General features: G+C 34.0%; 2 protein-coding genes across 2 annotated transcripts in view; both read left to right on the top strand.

Moving 5' to 3' along the window:
* Positions 1-24,738, top strand: part of GV1 — a 180,080-nt gene that overhangs the window by 117,002 nt on the left and 38,340 nt on the right. The window lies entirely within an intron of this gene.
* LOC140448528 (uncharacterized) lies at positions 18,887-20,498 on the top strand. Its single transcript, XM_072541612.1, has one exon. It carries the CDS (start codon positions 19,100-19,102, stop codon positions 20,432-20,434), a length of 1,335 nt encoding a protein of 444 aa, XP_072397713.1. The 5' UTR covers positions 18,887-19,099; the 3' UTR covers positions 20,435-20,498.

Below are 24,738 nucleotides of genomic sequence, written 5' to 3'. Positions count from 1 at the left end.
TCTATCAATGGTGAATAAATCTTCTTCTTTTTTGATACTAAACAAAAAAGAATTTTTAAACAAAATTTTATTTATGGCAATAGAATTGTCAAAAATAAAAATTTTAAGTTGGCATTTATGACATTGAGGCTTATTTGTAATTGGTTGCTGTTTTACCTTTTTATAAATTTAATTGTTTTTGTATTAAAAAAATGTTTTCAAAATTATACTAAAAGTTCAGAGAAGCATTTGTTAGATTAGGACATTTTTATATTAATTATTTTTGAGATGTATTAGCAGCAATTTTTATTTACTAAACTAATTTTATTTGGTGAGTTAACAAAAATTGTTTTTTCTCTCTAGTTCAACTTTGTAAGATATTTTGTCTTTTTTAGCAGCTCTTGATAATAATTGTAAACACAATTGAAAGCCAGAGATAAAAAATAGTTAACCAATAGCCCTTTTATTGACTCCAACCCATCCAAAATGAAGTTTCAATTTCGAGGCTATCTGTGGTGGGAGTAACGTATACCTTAGATCTTAAAATGCGTAGATTCATTACCCGGGATTCCAGCTTTAATATATGACTGTATGACATATTTAATATATGACACTGGTGAAGTAAGTTGAACACCTAGATCTTCAAGGTGTTTTTCTATAATTTCATGAGGTATTGATGGACAGACGTTGGAGATTATTATTCTTTTGGCTGGGGTAACCAGTCTTCTTACGGGTAGTTCTAAATAGTTGATTGTAATCGTAGGGTATTCTGTTAAAATATGTTCGACAAGTTCAGGATTTGTTACGTAGATGCATATCCGATTATTGGAAATTTTTGAGGCGAAGCAAATGTTTTTGGGGCTAACAATGTTACCTATGCTATGACGTAGTCGAATAGTAATAAGTTTGATTCAGCATATATTAATATGGCTTGATCTTTTTTGGGATATGTCGGTTTGGGTTTTGACATAGTAGCAGTTGCATATGAATTTGGATTATTGATGATGTTGTTTCTAGACATGGTGTTGCTAACTGTAGGAGAACATTGATTTAAGTTGTTACTCATGTAGTCAAAAGTAACAACTTAATTTTAATTTCACTGTTTTTTCGTTTTTGGAAGAAGACAATGAGAAAAAACTTAATTTTGGTATAATAAAAACTCTTCTGAATGATTGCGTAATATGGATTTGCTGTTCAATTAATTAGTTAAAGTCAGTCAAACTCTTTTGCAATTTTTTTACAAACTGTATTAACGTATTATTTATAACATATGATAAAAGTTTAAAAATAATTATATCAAATAGCAAAGGAGTTTTGCAAATAACTACCTTATATAATTATTGCTCAAACCTACGTAATTGCTGTAGTGTTTGATGTAAATATTGGGTAATATTCTTTTTGGTAAGTGCATTTAAATATCTTGCTATATTTAGTTGTCTAATTTACTGCTTCACGCTAATTCGCACTTGTTGATTTAAGGAGTGGCTAACATATTACCGATATTTTATCGAGAGGAACGCAAAAAAGAACTAAGTTTGCCATATGCCAAGCACATAATATGCATGTTACACTCTTTAAATAGATATTAAAATTTACGCTTCCATATTTTACGAACGGCCTATTACATCGTTCTAAATAGACATTATTTCGTCGTCGAATGTACTTCCGTCAGTATATTCCACGCAGTAAATTTTCATTTAGAAATCTCATAGTACCTATCTTTCTATTTCTTCCGTGATAGCTGGATTTATGAACCACTAAAGCTAGTTATGTACTTATTAAACCCACACTTATTGGTATGATCTCTGTAACTCTTTTTAAAAATTTCATCATTGCTAGATCGCAAGTCTTATCTAAATTTTATTAGTACTGAGCTAAATATGTAAACAGTAAATGGCAACCGTTTCTATTATGCAGGCAAAGATGACGATGCCCAGTCAGGCGTAGGAGTGTTGGTAACAACATCCATGAAACAGCACATGAAAAGTTTCCTACAAGTCGGCGACAGATTAATGATTATCAAATTAAATGGACAACCATTCGACATCAATATAATACAAATATAAGCACCGACAGCAGACAGCCCAGACGAAGATCTTGAGATTTTCTATTCCGATATCGAAAAGATCAAAAAACACATAAAATCAGACATCAACATATTTATGGGAGATTGGAATGCCAAAGTAGGAGTAGAAAAAGTTGAATCGATCGTCGGCCCATATGGTTTAGGGACCAGGAACGAACGAGGCACATGCTTTGTTTAATTTTGCCAAGAGAACCACCTGGTGGTTCTTAACACATGGTTTAAATTACCTAAAAGACGTCTATATACGTGGGGGTCTCCTCAAGATTGCGAAGGAAATATTGTGAGGAACCAAATCGACTACATTACAATTAACAAAAGGTTCCGTAATGGTATTCTAAATGTAAAAACGTACCCAAGCTGTGACATAAATTCAAACCATAATCCTGTAGTCGCAACCGTCCGATTAAAACGTAAAAGAGTAGATAAGGCTAAACCCAGTCAGAGAATAGCATGAAGTAGTGCTAACCAAGGACAGCAATAGAAGTATAAAGACATGGTAGACACGCAGTTAGTCTAAGACAATAGCTCCCACTAAGGAGAATTCAGTAAAAGAAAACATTGAAGACATGTGGGGGAAATTAAAAATACTGTCTTGGACGCAGCAGACCAAAGTATACAGAAAGAAAACCGTAAACATAGAAAACCATGGATGACAAACGAAATATTACAAATTATGGAGAGGCGACGGATGGTGAAAAACAAAAACCTAACAAGATACAAAGAACTCAAGATAGAAATTGAGAAAAAAATAAATGTAGCTAAGGAAGAGTGGATGAAAGAAAAATGTAAAGAGGTAGAAGATCTGCAAATGTTAGGTTAAAGAAGTAGCTCTAATATGGAAACCCAAACACTTATCGATTGCAACAAACAAAAAAAACAAATAGAAATGGACCCTGAAAAACAAAAATAAATATGGGAGCAATATCTTAAAGATTTGTTTGGTGATCAGAGAACAGAAGAGTCCCCACAAATAGATACAGATAAAAAATTAAACATTCTCGCCGAAGAAGTTTTGTAGGCAATAAAAGACGCAAAGAACAACAAGGCACCCGGCGAAGACCTAATAACAGCCGAACATTTTAAACACCTAAGTGATAATGCTGTCAGGAAATTAACATCCCTCTACAACATTATATATGAACATGGCATAATACCGCATGACTGGCTAACATCCACATATATAGCTCTTCCTAAAAGCAAGGAAATGTGAAGACCATCGAACTGTATCCCTAATGAGTCATGCCGCTAAGATTTTTATGCGAATAATTTATAACCGAATTCAAAATAAGTGTGAAGAATACCTGAGTCGTTCTTAATATGGCTTTAGAAAGGGTACAGGCACTAGAGAAGCAATGCAATTATGGGATTGACACTGATGGCGGTAAGGTATCTTGAGGTTCAAAAACGGCTGTATGTGTGCTTTGTCGATTATAGAAAGGCCTTTGACCGCATCAAACACGGAAAATTGATCGAGGTGCTAAAAGAAGTAGGGTTGGACGGACACGACATAGCTATCATAAGTAATTCATACTGGAACCACACAGGATGCATTCAAACAGAGAACGGAAACACCAAGTACATCAACATAGAACGAGAAGTGCGTCAAGGGTGAATTTTATCCCTCCTGTTATTTAATGTATATGCCGAACATATAATCACAGCTTCGCTTGAAGATCGCCTTGAAGGTGTCAGAGCCAATGGAATCATCATTTATAATATAAGATATGCCGATGACACCGTAGTATTAGCAGAAACAGAAGACCAACTAAATATATTGATGAACATATTATCAGAAGAAAGTCACAGGCTGGGCTTGGACATTTTCCAAACTTTTCGAACTTTTCCAAAACCAAAAATTCTGGTATTCTACAAAAACCCCCATGAACAAGTTACACCTAACATACAAATAAATGGTATCACCCTTCAGAGTTCCCAAAGCTTCATATACCTGGGCAGAGAACTAAATAGTCAACTAGACCACTCAAAGGAAATTAGAAGGCGCATTGAAATAGCAAGATAAGGTTTCATGAATATGCGTAAAATGCTCTGTAACCCCAAGCTATCAGTCTCAATAAGATTGAGAACACTAAAGCATTATGTGTGGTCTCTATTACTATATGGCTGTGAGACCTGGACATTAAAACAGTATGACGTCAACAAATTAAATTCATTTGAAATGTGGATGTACCGCCGAATGCTAAGAATAAGCTGGACCAGCAGAACTACGAATGAAGAAGTACTGAGAGCAATGAACACACGCCCTCATCTGGTCAATACTATTAAAATTAGAAAGACGTCATATCTAGGACACATAATGCGCCATAGGGAATTTGAGCAGCTCCAAGTAATATTAGAAGGCAAGATTGAAGGTAAAAGGGGCATAGGACGAAAGAAAAAATCTTGGCTATGAAACATTGGACCCACACAAAAGGAAATGAATTCATTCGTCAAGCCCAGAATAGAGAAAAATTTGCTATATTGATCGCCAACCTCAACAGAGAAGGCACTTAGGAGAAGGAGGAGCTAAATAGTGTCATTGTAATTAGCAATACTCGTAACTACATTTTTTCAAATAGTACTTTATGAATTATATCAAATTGTACAAAAAACATTCTTCCCGTCAAAAAAACTCTCTTGTGTCAGCCAGTTATTGTTGTCAGCCAAATTTATAACGTAACGAATATTACAGAAAACCTCTTAAATCCACTATCTATCGATTTGAATTCACAAACCTGATCACTTCATCAGTTTTCGCGAACATGTCAACACGTGATTGTGCTTTTTTATTGTTGTTAATTATTTACTAAATTAAAACAGTTCCCGGGGCTTTATATCGCATACTTCGCATTAAGTAAGTATCAAACTATAATTTCGTAGTAATTCTAGCTGTTAATAAATTTATTATCATGAATAAATGACTTATTTATTTTATAACTAGTCGCGCACCCAGAATTTGTCTTAGGGGGGGTTTTGAAATTTTTTTATGCTACCTCTATTTTGAGTCCCTAAAATTTGGGTTTTAGTTTAATTTAAAGTGCTAAAGATAGCGGCGCCAAAGATTCAGGTATCTATTATTCTGCCTACCTACTAAAACCACCCTCTCTTACTTGTGCGCAGTTGACTATCGCCGTATTCCCGTTCTGCTCCACCAATCCTCCCGGTCCAAGGCATGCTTCTCCTCCAAACCTCTCGATTCCATCGCTCTTTAAATTCTTTCATTCCATGAGCGTCGAGGTCTACCTCTTTTTCTTCTTCCAGGGGGCTTCGATTTGTGAACTTTTTGGGGCCAACGTTCGTCAGGCATTCTCAATAGATGTCCAAACCATTTTGAACCTTTTCTTTCTATTCTGTCAATGACCGTTTCTGTGGCATCTATGTTATTTCTTATAAATTCGTTGGTCTTCCTTTCCTGCCTTGATGTTCTAGTACCTCTTCTCAAATAATCCATTTCAACTGCCAACAATCTTCTCTTCAGGTCTGCATTAATTGTCCATACTTCAGAGCCATAACAAAGAACTGATTCATCCATGGTTTGCCCTATTCTTTTTTTGTTTCTTTTGGAAATGTTGTGATCCCACCATAAAGAGTTGAGACATCCTACAATTTTACGTCCCTGATTAATTCGTGTTTAATTTCGGTTTCTTCCAAGCCGTTCTTAGCAATGAGTGGACCTAAATATTTAAAATTTTCCACTTGTTTGATTTCCACGTCCTCGTCTATCAACACTTCAAACCTTGCATCTGAATTGATAACTAAGTAAATATTCTGTTTTCTTCATGCTGACTTGTAACCCCCATTTTAAATATTCTCTCTATAGACACTTTATCATAAATTCTAGATCATAAGAATCTTGAGCTAGGATGACTTGGTCATACGCAAAGTTCAGGGAGAACAGTACGTCATTTTCTATGGGGATTCCCATTCCCTGGCAGGGGTTTTTCCAATTTTGGAGGGCTGCCTCAATATATAAATTAAACAGTAAGGGTGACATACTGCATCCTTGTTTTAGTCCTTTAGTTACTTTTATTGGCTCTAATAGTCTATATCCGATTTTTAGGTAAGTGGTGTTTTCCCTGTATACTTCTGTGATTATTCCTAAATATTATGGACTAATGTCGAGTTGTTGTTAAGCTTGCCACAATTTAAGTCTTGGAACTGTATCATACGCCTTTTCTAGATCGATAAAGGCTAGATGTACTTCGGTAGCAACCGCTATTCTTTTTTCTATTAATTGTTGGAGTATAAACAAATTATCAGTGCAAGATCAAAGATCAAAAATTCAAACGTCAATAAACGTATTTTAACCTTCAATTGTGACTTATTCCCATTAAAATAGTAATTAGATCTTATCTCTGTCGTTAGCTCGATTGGTGTTTCTCTTTTTCTTCTTTCTTTTTAATGACTGCTCGGATGTAATTGTGAACACTATTCCATCCCTCCGTATTTCCCGTCATCTTCACCTCTCTCATATCATCTCTCTTACAGTCACAGGGTTCATACCTATTTCTTTGTACATTCTGTTTCTCTCCAATGTACATCTATTACACTCCAGCATTGTTTGAGTAACAATGTAGGAATATTCGCAGTATAGGCATTTATCTGTGTCTGTCTTTCTAAACCTATGAAAATACGCCCTAAAACAGACAATCTACCCAGTCCCTTAGGTTCGGGATCAGCATCTTTGTCCACTGAGCAACATCTTCGTTGTTGTTCCACTCTTCTTGCCATCTTTCCATTGATCTTGTCCTTTTTTCTTTTTTTTATAGCTGTTGTCAAATGCTTCCTTCTCCCATAGAGATGTCTCTTTTCTACTGCTAACACATGCAGAGGAACACAATCCATTATAGTCCACAAGGCCGCCGCAGATACAGTCCTGTAGGCGCATGCTACTCGCAACAGACTCGTTCTGTCTACTTTTTCATAAGCCTAATATTAGGTATCGATATCTAAATATAATGAAAAATATTATTAATTATTGTGTATTAATTATTGTGTATTTATACAATAATACAATAATTATTGTGTTCTACATATTTAAAGTGGTAATTTAATTATTCAATCAGCGTTTTGGATTTTTTGTATTTTGTGTGAAAGACAAGTTACATTTTCCTACTATTCTTTATATATTGTTTACTTTATATGCCCTGGGAGGGGGTTTTAACCCCCAAAACCCCCACCCTGGGTGCGCCCCATTTTATAACGTGGTGTTACGACAGTTTCTTTGCGCATTTTGTTAGGTTAGCGGACTTACGAGTATTTATAGGTAGACATAGGCTAATTATATAGTAGAAAGAAATTATCAATTGGAAATTCTTACAATCTTGAGATACTCAACTAGCTGCGAATATACCTATGTTTTTGTAAGCAACTAATGCAGTTGAATATGAATAACGTTTTTAAGTATTTTTTTGCTTACGTACAAATTTGATGTTAGAAACATTTTAATTACTTTATATTTAACAGCAACCACCAATATTTCTTTCAGAGTGTCTTCAAGAGGGAAATTATTATTACAAAATGCTATCCAAAAATTTATCAGAAAATAATTTTTCATGAAGAAAGTTAGTTAAAGATAAATATTTATTTCTCTAACATGTCAGAACAAAACACCTCTACAGGAAAATTTGCCAGGGCTTTTACTAATATTTAAGATGGTACCAGAACTAGTTGAAGAAACTGCAGATTCATCAACATGTATGAAACGAAAGCCACTACAGGAAACTACCGACTACCAAATCTGACTGAATACAATAAAGAGATAAGAAGAGCAAATAGTGAATCTTGGAAAATATTCTGTCAGTGTATTTCAGATATACCTGCCAGCACTAGATTTACAAAAGTCCACAAGATTCTTTCCAAGGATGTAGGGGTAGGTATTTGGGTATATGTACTTAAAGGACCTAATGGCCCCTTAACTAAATCTAAAAAGAAAACGTGAGAACAATTAATACAGGACCACTTACCAGGTTCAACAATTATTAATGAGCAAGTTATTGATGCAAAAGAATGCAGCATAAAACCGGAGAATGTAAAGAGGGTCATAAACAACTTTGCTTCATTTAAATCTCCAAAGGAGGATGAAATATTTTCTACCCTACTACAAAACGGATTAAATTTTTTATTGCTCGTCCTAATAGAGATCTTTAGGGCTAGCCTAGTACTAGGTTATATACCATAGACTTTGACATCTGTAAGGGTAGTGTACAGTGTACATACACAAAATAGGAGTACAAGACAACGTCCTACCAAAATCATACAGGCCGATCAGTATTTCATCATTTCTGTTAAAGACAATAAAAAAACTCTTTTGTCATTGAGGGATCCTACCAGCATGCATATCAAGAAGAAAAGTGAACAGAAACAGCATTGGATGAAGTTGTTTAGAAAATCAGTCATTCCGCTTATGATGGAGCTATTACATTAATCGCCTTTCTAGATGTAGAAGATGTATTTAATAATAAACTATCAAAGTCGCTTTGTGTTGCAGCAAACTGATTCTTAAAGACCTACAAGAAAAAGAGATTTTAAAAGACAGCTAGCGGTACCCGCCGGGGGTAAGGGGAGGTTGAAGTCTAGTCCTATACGGAGGATCAAGTAATTACGGTAAAAGGAAAATATGGTAATTATCTTATTAGCATACACCAAAGAACAATAAATATCCTCACTAGGTAGTGCACAGGGAAGAACTCTCTGTCAATCCTACTAAAACAGTAGTAGTCAGTTTCACAAGAAGGCGGAACCTAGAGAACACCTGGATGCCCGCTCTGTATGGAGAAACTATCAAAAAGGCGAATGAGAAAGTGGCTTACATGCAACGTCCGTTTGGTAAGAATAAAAAACAAAGCAAAGCTTTTTCTGAAATGCTTTTCAGTGAGGACACTCAACGTTCATTTATCACGTCAACGATTTACTGTAAACTGAAATCGATTGCCACGTCTTAACTTAATGATGCTCGATTGGTATTAAACGCGATATTTCTACGTTGTTGATTTCAATTGCATCAATTTCGTTTAATTCTAGCCAAGCCCGTCAGTTTCACTTGCTCATAATTATTTTTTTACTTGTATCCTAGCAGTTCTACGATCTTATTTGCTACGTCCAAGTGGTTGCATGGTTAAGAATTAAAATTCAATTTAAAATAAAAAATTGGCAACTTCCTTAGTGTTTTTGTATAATTGTGTACAGCACTTATGCGTGCCAACTCTCATTATTCTCTTTCACAAATTAATTCAGTCATAAATACGCTTGTCTCCAGATCAATACGCCTTTGTGATGATGCAAGTAGACTTGCTGAGCTCTCTTGTTTAAAACAAGCTCTTATCTAACACTTTTACCGCGAAAATCACATCCACATACATCAATCCCCCACTCAATCTTAACCCAAAGACTCAGACCTTCATCATACGAAAGCTTTTCTTCCTTACATTAAATGTGTCACTTACAAAATAGATAAAATTCTTAAATCAAGAGGAATAGAGAAAATATTTATCCCCCAATAAAAACTTTTATCTCTTGTCCGATAAAATTACCTTATTTTCAATAAAACGGAGTTTATGAAATTCCTTGTGCAGGCTGCCTAGTGGTAAAAAAGGTCCAGTGATTAAACACTAACATATGTGTACTCTTTTATTAAAAATCGACCTCTAAACTGTTTCTAGTTTCTTTCTGTTTCAGACTCATAACATAACATAATTTGGCTAATCAAAAAATTTTTAAAAATAAAATTTCACGTGCTGATCTCTTCTGGATAGATTTTTACCGACTACCGCTTACTTTTTTTGACACATCTATTGAACGCGAGAGAGCGTATATCTGCAAAATTACTATTTATTGAATATATGTTTTAATAACTTAATTTTCAGGGTTTCAACCCTTTTTTTTTTGTTTGAAATGAACCTTAAAAGGAAACCAAAGGGGAAAAGATTCTGACATTGAACAAAAGCTGAAGAAATATTCAAAAATTTAGGTAACGAACTTTAAATAGATGGTTCATTAGAAGAAAAAATCGTTCACACGTTTCCTTAAAAAAAAAATGTTGAAAAATCAAACGTTGCCGGTGTATTTGCCTTGTACCCTTGGACCGAGGTGTTTACATGCATATAATATTTGCATTATGAAATTATTGTTACAGTATTTTACAAATATATCCTATTTTTATCGAAAGGTAAACTAAACTCAAAAATAAATTAAAATATAGATATTTATTACAATTATATAGGTAAAACGAGGAAGTTAAGAGTAATGTTGCATTACAAATTAATTAAGGGCTTTAATTTGTGATTGTTAAGTGCTTTGTGGATATTACGGACTTCTTATAAATAGTAATTGACTGAGGAATTTAAAAGATATCAATTTTAATGACATTACCCAATGTTTATCGTACAGTACATGTACATACTACCATACTTGATTAAAACTGCCATTAGCATAATGGTGGAAATTACAAAATCTGACATGTACAAGGCTCTCAACGACTTTTATGATATATTTGCACGTGCAATTTCTCAATATCTACTAATAGCTGAAACCGTAAAATCTTGTATATCATATTTCACATCTACCTACTTATGTTAAGCAGATCAAGAGAATTAGCCATTTCGGGTAAATATCTCGGCAGTATGTAGAATACGTATCGGTCATCTGGACCTATAAAAGCCATTTATTTTTATGATGCAATGTAAGACCAAACTGTAGTAATAAACATTAATATGATATTTTTATACCGTTGAAGTTTATATCTATATATCATTGTATTAATTTTTTGTAATTTCATGTATTTATTTTCTTTGCAATATTATTTTTCAGCATTTTCAAATATACATTTAAGTATTTCCCACGCACAGTTGTTGATGTGAATAACCTTGTAAAAGGTATCTGCTTATTTTAAAATATATATGTTTCAATAATATAAATATGTGCATCTAAAGCAGCGGTCGGGGAACCGGGGTAAATTACCCCAAATAGGGTAAAAATGCAATTTTTGGGGGTAAAAATGAAACTTTTGTGAGTAAAAAGTATATATTTTTAATTTTCGGCTTTCGTAAAAAAAATAATCCAAATATTGAACTTACTTACTGTATGATCCATCGCCAGGCCCTTATGGTCAAATATTTAGAACCTACACTGGAATCCGTCATGCATGATGTCATCAAGATTGTAAATTTTATCAAGGGACATGCACTAAACACGCGGCTATTTCGTGAATTATGTCACGATGGTGAAGCTGAAGCTGAATATAATGGACCTACTTTATTATACAGGAGTAAGGTGGTTCTCTCGCGGAAATGTACTAAATCGAGTATGGACTCTTAAAACTGAAGTCGAAATTTTTATGGTTGATCAAAAAAATATTCTCGCAGATAGGTTTAAAAACTCTTCCTGGGTTGCATAATTCGCATATTAAGCGAACATTTTTGAGAGTATAAATAAGTTTCAGATAGTTTCTTTTTCAAAGTTAGCTTTGTTTTTGGAAGATTGTGAAAATATTACTTTTGCTGACATCAAGCATACAATTGTAAGACATCTTATCAAACTCAGAAAGCGGTTTTCAGATTACTTTCCAGATCTTGATACACGTACTGTCAGTTGGATTGCAGATCCTTTTAAATGCCAAATTGCTATGATATCAGAATAACCTTCAGGTTTGGCAGAAGCAATTCTTGAACTTTGATCCAATTCTGAAGCACATATTCAATTTGACTAAACCAAATCTGTCGTCTTTTTGGATGTTAAAAGCTGCAAAGGCTTTCAAAATTGCACAAGAAGAGGCGGTTAAAAAAATGTTGCCATTTGGAACAACATATTTGTGCGAACAAGGCTTTTTACTCTAATAAACATAAAAAGGAAGAACAGAAATCGATTAAACGCCGAAGAATGTATTCAAATCGCCCTTACATCAAAAAATCCCAATTTTGAAGCAATTGTATCGAACATGAAACAACATCATTTTTCCAAAACGTGAAGGAAGAATGTATTTAATTATTTTTTTTTTATAATTTTTGTTTGTATCACCATTATTATTATTATAATGTGTTACAGTAACGCAAATTGTTAACCCTCAATTGTACCCCAATGGGTTTCAATTTGTTATATACAGTTGAAAAAAAAATTCGCCCCCAGAGAAAATATAAGTAAATGATAATTTCCTGTTATTTTGTAATTCATATGATATTTTTCTTGTATTATTAGAGTCTAATAATACCAGAAAAATATCATATGATTTAAAAAATAACAAGAAATTATCATTTACTTATATTTTCTGTGGGGACGAATTTTTTTTCCTCAACTGAATATACATAAATATAATACTATTATTACCGTTATGTATTACTAGGTATTACATTGATAAATTGAATAAATAATGTTTAACTTAAATTTTTAGTTATTGTTTTCTTTTCAAAACTATCATGAGGGCTATAATACGAAAGATGCTAAAAAGAGGCGATTTCGTTTTTTTTTCTTCGCCATGGGGTAATAAAACGTAAACAAAAATATTTTGGGGTAATGATTAAAAAAGTTCCCCGACCGCTGATCTAAAGGAAAATATATGGTTCAAGACAGATCTTGAAATTTCTTCTGTATTCCTAATGCACACAAAGCATTAAACCTTTAAACAAACACAACCAACCTTTAAACAAACACAAACTTTAAAACTCCTGAAAACCAAGCATATGAAGATGATTAGGTACCAATTATAATAAATAAATAGATTTTTAAATGACATCTGTTGATAAAATAAAGAAGTGTAATAGAAACCCTTTTCAGAAGAAATCAACTAGATAACAATTATTTTTACTCCTTAGATTGGCTATCGCGTAAGAAATTGTCAATTTTTATTTCGACAAAAATGCGGCGCAGCAATTTCTTTTTAAGTTTAAGTCAGTGCTGCCAATCAGCAATGACAAATATTCTTTAGCCAGAAAACTGGATGAACTCGAAGCTCTACATACATTGATTTTTTTTATCAATTACACTGGTAAACACACAGTTTGCTGCCGGAAATTTTTTTAACTGTTTCTAGGTAATTTGGGTCTGCTGAATCCAACAATGCCACCAGATTTGCTTCATCCGATCGTTTTCAGAAAATACGACAACAGATCACATTTCTAACATATGGGGTAATTTAACTTAGCACTGCCTAGATATTACGTAGTTCTTCTACCCATCAAATAAACAAAACACGAATAAAACGTAAGATATTTATTGTACAATAATATACTTATCACATTATTGTACAATAATAAAATTATCACACGTATCTCCCAAAAAACCTAACTTTTCATCTAATCTAACCAGCATCGCATCACAAATCTGTTATTCGGCGTCACCTAAAAACTTCCTTTTATAGGATTTTCTTGCAAAAGCTTTAAAAGGACGGTCCCTTTGAAGACTCCAACAGTAATATTTCATCATGTGAGTATCCCATCTCCCCTAATACCTCTCCTCCATTGTTTTGATATCTTGGTAAAAGCGTTCCCCTTGTTCCTTACTAAGGTCATCAAGATTTTCTAGAAAACGGTCAAGTGGCTGTGGATGTAGTGAGTTTTAATACTCATATGACAACCGTGTTTGTCAAAATTGTTAAGCATTTCTTCCACTGATCGATTCTGTAAAATGCAAAGGACGATTCTGGTCTAGGGCCTTTACAAATTGTTTCATCAATCCTAGTTTATTATGCAACGGAGGTAATATTATTTTCTTTCAGTCGACCAATGCTTCGTTAACTACGTCAGCTTCTCCTTAAACTAAAGCATCTCTAGAACGCCATTATCTTTTACTCCAGTGTTGGTTCTGCTATTCCAAAGACACAGGAAACCAGGATATTTTGTATATTGTTCTCCCACCTCCACCTTGTTGGCCCAGGAGAAAGTTTACCATCTTAAAATCAACACAGATTGCTCACTGATAATAATCATACTTGATTTTTTTTTAGCACCAGCGATATTGTTTTAAATTTTTTTTTTTCATTTTTGTAGAATGCCCTGTTGGTATACTTCCATATTTGTTGCCAGTATGTAGGAGGACACACTTTAAACTTCATTTGGAACTGTCGATAAAACGATGCCAGTGATCCAGTGTATACTCCTGTACACCCATTTTTTCTAACAGTCCTTTAATGTTGTTACAAAAAACCATATCATCTTGCTGAGAAAAAAAAAGGCAAAAGATCTTTTTCTCTATTACGGTGGTATGTAATTTTGGTGTCTGGGTGAAGAAGATTCTTTTCCTTTAGTCTGAAGGCAAGCAACTCGGAAGAATCTTTTGAAAGGTTTTCTGATAATCTGATAACTCTGATAAAATCGCTTAGCTCTTCCTGAGTAAATCGATCAATACGTGTTAAATCCCCTTCAAAATCACTGTCGTCTTTTTCAAATCGATTAGTCTGTAGTTCGTCAGATAACGTTTCGATATTTGCCTCTGGTAACGTAGGTAGACTGCTGAATATTGGAATGAGTATCTGCTCAAGCTGATGTGGAATTGAATTGAATTGGTCTGGAATTGCTGAAACCAGGTTAGGATATGTCCACGTATGTCGATTGTTACGATTAATGGCCTTTATATTTATAAGACAGATAAGTAAGATGAGGACCGATTCTTTCATTTTCATCTTTTGCTGTCTGGTTCGTTCATGACTATTATCCCAGACATGTCTGCATATCACTGGGATATATCAAACTCTTTGTGTTTGATATATGATTCATGCTCATTTATTCCAACACTTAGTGGTCTTACTTTTCCTAGTGATCCCAAGGTATTTTATAGGCGCTGTTAATATGACTAATTAACAAGGATGTACAAGTTAAAATAATTGCTATTTATAATGTTTTTTGAAAACGGTTTTTTGGGATTAGAGAATGAAACATCGAAAACAAATGAAAAATGTAATTTTTATTACAGTCAATTATGACGTAATTACATATAAATACAATTTTACGTAACCATGCCATAACACAACAGTTTTAGAGTTCATTTAAACCATTGAGTATGTCGTGTATGTGTGTTGAGCAATTGCCTTGTTACTGAGTAAAGTCGATTTAATTATTATTAACAATATTCTCTTATTATATTTAAATGACTGCAATAGCTCGTATGAGTACCAATTCCACAGAAAAGAGATTTTTTGTTAAAAAATTGTATTTCGGTAGGATTCGAACTCACGACCCCTTATTTTTACCCTAAGTAAGTCGATGTTTGTTCCACCAAGACATTTTTTAAATACTTAAGTATGGTCACTTTTCTCATGGTATGGTATTTATGTATTAGACATTTGGTAAGTAAACAAAGTCAAAATATGATCACTGTTTGAAAATTAATTTGATTATTTTGACAATATACATATGTATAGGATGCCCATTCAATATAAAGTAACTACAATATGTGTATCTTTATATATAAAAATGTTCTTAATCCAACAAGAAATAATATCATGACATATAAGTCAAACATATTTAACCTCGAAAATCCAAACCAGTAACAAAAAATGGTACAGAATGTGACCCAGATACATATATTTATTGTTTTTACCTTTTTAAACAAAACTCATAATGACAACATTCGTGTGATAATGAACGAAGAACTTAACAATTTATCTTTGTTGATGGTCACCACCTGGTAACCGTTTTTTTATGTTTATGGAAGAGGTGATTAAATCACTTCAGTTTATCCGTAGACGGATTCATTGTTTTAAGGTTCGAGATATATAGTAAGTAATGAATATACGGTGTTAATAAATTTACTACATGTTTTTCTGTCGCATAGATAATACGGATCTTGTTCACAAATTTTGTAATAAATACATTTATTACATAAATAAATTAGGAACTGACATTCCAATTTTTGTTTATTGTTGAAGGTTAAGCTTAGATCATCATCATCATTTAACCCGGATCTATCCACTGCTGGATATAGGTCTCCCTCAGTCTTTTCCATGTATTTCTGTTTTGTGCTGTTTGCATCCAATTTTTGTCGACCCGTTTTATGTCATCAGACCATCTTGTTGGTGGACGACCTCTACTTCGATGTGCTTCTTGTCTCGGTCTCCACTGTATTATTCGCTGTGTCCATCTGTTATCCGACATTCTAGCTATGTGCCCCGCCCCGTTCCACTTAAGGGTCATAATTCTTTCTATGACATCTGTCACTTCTGTTCTCCGTCTTATTTCCTTGTTCGTGATCCGATCCCTACAAGAAATGCCTAACATCGATCGTTCCATGGCTCTTTGGGTAACACAAATTTTATTTCTTACTTTCTTGGTTAGTGTTAATGTCTCTGCACCATATGTAAGTACTGGCAACACGCACTGATTAAAGACTTTTCTTTTAAGACACATAGGCAGTTCTGATTTAAGAACATAGCTTAGCTTGCCGAATGCCACCCAAGTGAGTCCTATGCGGCGGCTTAGTTCGCACGTTTGATTATCTCTTCCTATGCGTATCTCATGTCCTAAGTACTTATATGAGGTGGTTTCTTCAATATGCATGCCATTTACTGAAATCTTTTCGCTTAACACAAGATTTGTCATGATTTGTGTTTTTGTGTGGTTGATTTTTAATCCTACTTGTAGGGAGGCTAGGTATAGTTTCTCCAGTTGCGATACTGCATCATCGATTCTGTCAGCAAAAAGGACAATATCGTCAGCAAACCTCAAATGACTAAGCATTTCTCCATCGACATTAATTCCTTTTCCACTCCGATTTGCGTTCTTAAACATATGCTCTAATAATGTTGTAAACAATGTTGGCGAAATTGTGTCTCCCTGTCGCACTCCCCGTTTTATTTTAAATACGTTGGTCTTTTTATCTGCCAGTTTCACACTTGCTGTCCCATTTTGATAGATGTATTTTATCATGTTTATATAGCGATGATCTATACGGCACTCTGTTAAGGCTTTTAACAGCTTTTGATGACTTATTGTGTCGAAATATTTTTCGTAGTCAACAAATATAAGCTTAGATTACAAAGGTCAAACATCTTTTCATTAAGTTGTGTACTACTGGTTGTAAAAACTATAGTGTTGAGACATTTTTACTTCATGATAAATCTCTTGTAGCTAGCAGGATGATTTACAGAACGAAGGCAATAATTGTGTGACCAAAATGTTAACACCTTTGACAGTGTGATAGTTTTCTCTTCAGATGCGATAGCTCAACTTTGACAATAGAGTTGAGTAGTTCCGTTATCTGGTAAATATTGTTATTGTTATACTGTGAAGAGCTAGTTCTATAGTAAATGGTGACAGATTCTTCTTTTTGTCTCTTTCTTTAATCCTTAAACGGCCAACAATATGTAAGAATATGTAAGTTCCATGTATACCCAACGGTGGGTAAAAAATATCCACCTCGAAAACTGCTAATATATTTATTAAGAGTTGTTACGAAAGTTAGAAATGGATTAAACTTAAAAATTTTATGCTAAGTAAATACAGCATTTTCTTGAATATTAATATAAGTGATGTACAAGCCTAAAGGCGCGTACAGACCTACAAACACATGCATTGAGCAGCCATGAATACACATACGTGTGCAAATGTGGACGGTGCTTTCGTAACCTCTCGCCGCATGCGTTGCTTCTCGCCAATGACTTGAGCACACATGCTGCGAGCCAGAGTGGTGTCGGTTTTTTCTCACACATCAAAGAAACATACGTGTGCGTTCGCGCTCAGTTTAGACGGATAGCGTGGGGATTTGTTGCATTTGCAAGACAAGTTCGGATTTATTGAGTTTTATTCATTTTATTGATTTATGTGTAAAATGGAGTGGTCAAATTAACAATGTTTGCAATTAATAGATTTGTATAAAGAAAACCCTATATTATGGGATCCAAAAAATAAGTTTTATTATTTAAAAACAAAAAAAGAAGATGCATGGGAGTCGATTTCAAGAAATCTTGATATAGATTCAGCAGTGATGAAGAAGAAAATAAGCAGAAATTGTCCAGTATTAGATTCTAACGCCAAATCTACTAGTAAATCGGACTTCATTTGTAGGGTTCTTCTTTTAAATAAATGCGTCGTCCACCATCGCCTATTTTTCCTTTGTTTTTTCTTTTTTAATGAACTAATAACCACAAACGCGGTACTAACCATAAGCAGACATTTTTTCACGAATGGATGGAGCGCCTTGAGCACGCATACATATGCGGTGATTTCTAATTTCAACGAATGAATTGCTCTGAGCGCGAATGGTTTGGGTACGCACGCATATGCGTGGCTTCTCACCGCATGCGTGTGCTAGTCTGTACGTGCCTTTACGAAACTAGCCAAATGTTTAAAAACAGCCGGAAATGAGAAGGTAAAATTTTTTATATATTGTGAATTTTTTAGACGTGTGTTTGCTGGATTGTCCTCTTTCTTATTCTGTCTATTCTTAAATGTGAGTTCTGACTTTTTTGAGATGATCGAATTCTATTAAACTTATTATTTACTTCCCGAATTGTAGCGTAAATTTGTTGTACATATAATGGGGCATTCAATAAGTCTGTGATGATATCACAATTATTGTCACTATGTGTTTTAAAGAAGATTTATGCTTTCAAAATGGCTATGGTTTCACCTGTGAGAATGTAGCTGTTTGTAGGTATGGATATGGTATGAGTCGCGTATTTACAGTAGTATGCAGTAGCATACCCGTTAAAAGAAAATTGTTGATAAAAAAAAATAATAATTTTTTGTTGTTCTAATACACATGACAGAAGAAAAAAGCTACTAAACAAATTTAAATATACAGCAAAAACTTAAAATAAAGTTCTGTAGCACATACTCTTTTCATTTAAAATCATAATAAATCCAAAAAATGACAACACATTGTCACATTAACGTACTATAATATCGAAGGCTGCCTATGCTTCAAATATGACGTTTTTAAATTAAATATTTACTTGAAATTTAAAATGCCAGTAGTCGACTTCATTACAACTAATTTATAAATAGTTTTTAAACGAAAATGATATGCCTTTATGCTAGTATAGCTACCGCAGTTCTAGTCGCAGCCCTTTGTTGTGTAGCGCGAAGAATATCTCCATGTTTTTGAAGAAAAATGTCGAAGTCAAAGGGATCTGTCTCTTCAGTAAGTAAAGCAGGCCACTTGTCTACTAGTGGAATAAGTAGAACCAGTAGAATAGGTGTTAGGGTTCCAGGGCCACCACCTAAAGTAGGTTTGGAGAAACCACCAAAAGGCTTAGAATGGACATTGCCTCCTTTTAGTGTTTGTCCCAAACCGAGAACAGGAATTGATTGGGATGTATTACAAAAACGAATGATTAGACGTCAAGCTCCAGAAGGGGAGGATATAAAAGGAATACGATTAATTTTGAAGGAGCTCCAAGGCAAAAAGATTCCTGTGCAAGATTTTGTAAACCTAATATCAGCTTATACCTCTGACAATGGTGAGCAACTACGTTTAAATTTGTCCAACGAAATATCACTATTTCAACAACTTTGTAGAAAAGTTTACCAAACTATGACACAAGATATAAGTGACGTTCTGATTAACGAACAGCTACTGACTGTGCAGTTCTATCAAGAAAGACATGACATACATATCGAAAAAATGATGAAAGCTATAAACGAAATTTACGACATGGCACCAACATTCGACTTTGAGCGGTACTACAATAAAAAGGAAGAATATTTAAATTCCATACTGCCAGTTCCTCCTCCAACTGCCTTTGATAAAGATACCGAAGTAATGATGAAAAGACAACAATTATATCACAGGCTACAATGGTTAAGAAACGAAGGCGAACGAATGTCAGACGAAAACAATTGTCTTGAACAAAGACTTAAAAAGCTTAAAGAACAACAAGAATACGAACAAAAACAGGCCGCACAAGCAGCAGAAACTGCAGAAAATAAAGCAGCTATTTTGGCTAAAGAGGAGAGTAAAATGAGAGACACTTTGCAAAAACTGAATATCGATATAGAGAAGACGATTATTGAAAGTGAGGCGCATACAGTAAAAGCTTATAATGAGGCTAATATGCAACCCCTTCCAGAAGATCATGGAAAAACTAAGCGGTATATTAAGAAAAAGCGACAGGATTGGTTGAGCAACGTTGCTCAAGAAATTGATACCGAAAATGTCAGACAAATGATAGCTATCGAAAAAGAAGACATTCCTCCTGAACCGTGCTTGAGAAAAGTTAAAATGGATAGCAGTTTAATGGAAACCCAACTTAATGTTACGCCCAGAGAAAAAAGATCTAGGATAAGTTTCAACCCTGACTTTAATTCAACAGAATTACCGCCACCGCCACAAGATGTAATACAAGACACGAAGATTGACCAATCACATGTAACAGTTCAGAAGCAAAGGAAATATTTTAGAGATCGTCCAAATTTGTCTTCAGACGATACGTGGAACAGATTTTAAAACTATTTAACAAAAATCTTGTATATTTTTATATTTATTTAAAATAAAATTGCAACCTACTAAATTTTTTTCTGATACATATATTAATATTAATAGTAAATTTAAAATATACAGGGAATTTTTAAACTAGTCTAAAATAATTTTGTAAGCAATTCCTCATTTAGTTTAAAGACTAAAGTCCCTGTCGATGACGTTCTGTCGTTATTGGTATATATCATATATCTCTATACTATATGAAGCTAAAACTTTCGAAATCGAAATAGCAAATTTATTATAGATTAAAAAGAATTATAATATTTACAAATTTGGTGAATAATATACTCTTGAAGAAATTAACTTTTTTTAATAAACTTTTAAAAAATTAAGCAGTAACATGACAGCGTTTTAGATGTAAAAACTGCTTGGCCTTTTTTCTATGCTAATGCCCCAATTTTAATATTTCTTTAAAATCTGTTTAGATATATATCAAAAAGTAACAGCATTGAGCCAAAGTAAACTTAATTATAGATATTTGTTTTCAAACAGAAATCTAGAACCGCCTGCCCTAAATGATCTTTTGCAACAACTTAATGCTTCTATAATTATTAAGAGTTATACACAATTTTTATTATCACCAGCAAGCAAATGTTAGAATCGGCCTAGATACTTCTAAATCAATTAAAATTCTCCATGGGGATAGACAGGGATACATCTTGTCACCACTGCTTTATAATCTGTACTCCAAGCATATTCTCAATGATGCACTTGCCAGAGTTGATGTCGGTGTCACGGTCAATGGAATTAAGATCAGTGCTCTGAGATATGCGAATGATACATTTTGCTTGCGAGTTCTGCGGAAGAACTAGTTATTAATTACCAGTGTTAGTGAAGAAAGCGAATGATACAGCTTAAAACCTAATACTTTAGACTTTAAATATATGGTAGTCAGCAGAACACCCGCAGACGATTAGATAATTTCAGCATGTGCTACTAAAATAGAAAAAACCTGAGAACAAGTTTTCTAAATGTGGGTGTGTCGAATGCCGCTACGCATGAGCTGTGTTGACAAAGTGACAAATAAAGATGTACTTTAACTTTTGAAAAAATAACCCAAAAAATACGGCAGATAGCCATGTTTTGAGGTAGACGTCGTAGTTTGAGGTCAATATTACATTCTCATTTGTTGTATATGTAAAACATTAGACTCACACAGATAATACTTTTTCGGATTTTTATATGATTTGCACCATTTGTCAAATATATTGCCCTATATTGAGTTACCTCAACCTCAGATCGTGACCACACCAGTAAAACCAGTAAACCAGTAAAACAAGAACTAATAATACTAATGTCTGCATGCGCGCCTACATCTGAATGCTCTGACGAGTTTAGTCCAGAAAAAATTATTTCAGCAGTCTCAGAAATTAAGTCTGGAAAGGCACTCGGCTCCGATAAAATCCATCCAGAATTTTACTCCACTGTGGCAAATATGCTAGGAAGTGGCTGACTGATTTTTATACAGATATGTTAAAATCAGAAGAAATGCCGCATTCACTAAAAAAGGCCTCCATTAAAATCAGGAAATCAGCCCAAAAACTACCGACCGATTGCACTGCTGAGCTGTGTTTATAAACTGTTGGAACGCTTAATCTACAACAGAATCAGTAGAAACATATTTGAATTGATACCTATTGAGCAAGCAGAGTTCAGACCTTGAAGGAGATTTTCAAAGAAAGCAAAAAACATCCGTTGCTTTCATTGACTTATCACCTGCATACGATACTGTCTGTGAAATGCAATTTGGATTCAGCAATTCCATGGGTACACGTGAAGCATTTTTCACCTTACAAGTCCTACTTCAGATATGCCGCGATCTCAGTTGTGATGTCTATATTTGTTTTATTGACTACGCCAAGGCATTTGACCGTTGTCAGCACCAGAAGATGTTCGCCGCCCTACAAAAAGTAGGATTGGAAAAGAAGGACATTCGGATCATCATGAATTTATACTGGAACCAACGTGCTAAAGTCAAGGTCGAAAACCAGCTGCCCAACCAAGTGAAGATCGGGCGAGGAGTAAGGCAAGGCTGTGTGCTCTCACCAACTCTTTTCAATGTAAATTCTGAGGAAATTTTTACTAAGGCCCTCACAAAACTAGAGATGGGAATCCGAATGAACGATGAATACATCAATAATATCCACTACGCCGATGACACTGTAGTAGTAGCAACCAGCCTAAATGATCTACAAGCCTTACTAGACCGAGTGAGAACTGTGAGCGTAATATACGAACTAGACTTTAATATTAAGAAAACTAAATTCATGGTTGTCAGCAGTGCAAATTTTAATGGCAGGTAGCGAAGAGATCCAGAATTGGACACTGACACAAGCCACAGAAAAGCGGATCGAAGCCTTCTAGATGTGAATCTACAGAAGAATACTAAAAATATCGTATGTGGACCATGTCACCAACGCTGAGGTCCTACAGCGCATGAGAAAAGAAAAAGAAGTGCTTAATTCAGTGAAACAACGTAAGCTTCAGTACCTCGGGCACGTGATGTGGAACGGAGAAAAATATCTTTAACGTGTTATGCAGGGTAAAGTATTTGGCAGGAGAGCTGTCTTATATCGTGGTTAAAAAACCTCCGACAATGGTTTGGGATGACCTTCGCGGAGCTGTCTCGCAGAGAAGTCAACAAAACAATGATAGCCTTGATGACCGCCAACATCCAGACCGGATAAGGCACTGAAGAAGAAGAATACGCATTACGCTAACGATAAATTATTATTTTTACCAAACTTGGATTTTACTATACATACGAGAATCATAAAGATTTGAAAATTCACTCCAAGTTATGATATCGAAGATCTTTTGTACAAAAGTCTATAACTACGGATGAGAACGTACATTAGAAGGAACAAGTAAGACATCAGATTTTTCAAAAAATTTCCCTAATAAACATTAACGCCATCCAAAGAATAAAAATGTGTGTCATATAACACAATGAGCTTCATTCGTTAAGTGATGTGGGTAGAATCCCTAGTTAAATAGAATTTAAATAAATTTAATTTTTTTTTCTTTATAAACTATTATAAAATTTTGAAATTTTTGTCAAACTTTATAAATCCTGTATAACATAATTATTCATAATTTTGCAATAATATATCCTTAACAAAATATCTCCAAAGGCTATAATTTCATAGAAACCAGTTAAGAATGTCAAGTTCAGGTAAACTCATGAGTTGTTAACATTTGTAATTGTCCGTGCTTTATTTCAAGTGCATATTTCACAATGATAATTATGTCAGTTTAAAATATTCTTTACTAAACCATTACCTTACTAATATCCTGTAAGGAGTAAATTTCTACTAATAAATGCATCTTAAAAGATTTATTATTGAACTAGAATTAGACATTGAATTAAAAAGCAGTAGTACTGTTTACAATGTAAAGTGTGGTACTAGTTTATAATTTAACAAACATTTTAAAGAAAAAATAAAGAATTCAATCTTCTATAAAGAAGAAGATTTTCAGAATTTGCATGATAATTTTAAGTTTTCTCAAAACGCCAACAAAATAATTTTAACAGTAAAATACGAGTCTTGGTGGTTGCTTGTATATGATTCATGATGTACAAGAAAAACGTTTTGGGGTAAAACTAAATACAATAAATAAATAAATATATTGTCATAAAAAATGACAATTGTATCAAGACAGCGACCAGTGTATAACAGTGAAGTTATCACCTAGATCAGTGGCTGCCAATTGCTTGACAATAAAATGACTCCTCAGTAGTCCAACTATTTAAAAAATGACAATTGAGATGCCAATTTTATTGCTGAAGCTTCGACTAGCTCTGTCTCGGGTTTGGGTCCGTCTTACCTTAATGCAAATTGCACAATGAGATTGATAGGGACAAATAAAAAAGTCTATACTAAAAAAATCAAATTTTGCTTAATATTTACAAATAAATCCATATTTATATCAAGGCAATCACAAGTCAGTGCATTTGTCATAATGGTGACCTATTAACAACAAGAAAAGATGTATTAAATAGATGGGAGGAATACTTTAACCAGGTATTTAACATAGAGGAAGAAGAGTAAAATCTGGAAGACGAAAGAGATGAGGTAAGTGGAACAGACGAGAAGGGAGTAAAACCAATAGTGATTCTTAAAGTTAAAGACGCAGTTAAAAACTAGCCAAAAACAAATCGCTCCGAATAGATAATCTTTTAGCTAAACTATATAAAGAAGGTGATCACGGTACTATAATAGGAATACAGCAGCTCATAAAAAAATATTGAGACAGAAATTCCTAGCAAA

This window comes from Diabrotica undecimpunctata, chromosome 8, assembly GCF_040954645.1.
Source record: "Diabrotica undecimpunctata isolate CICGRU chromosome 8, icDiaUnde3, whole genome shotgun sequence".
Taxonomy (NCBI): Eukaryota; Metazoa; Arthropoda; class Insecta; order Coleoptera; family Chrysomelidae; genus Diabrotica; species Diabrotica undecimpunctata.
Note: the sequence above shows the minus strand (reverse complement) of the source record. Positions and strands in the feature narration are given on the sequence as shown.

Bases quoted from the DNA above. Each gene is read 5' to 3' on its own strand.
- LOC140448528 (XM_072541612.1), top strand. From the start codon at position 19,100: ATGTCGAAGTCAAAGGGATCTGTCTCTTCAGTAAGTAAAGCAGGCCAC.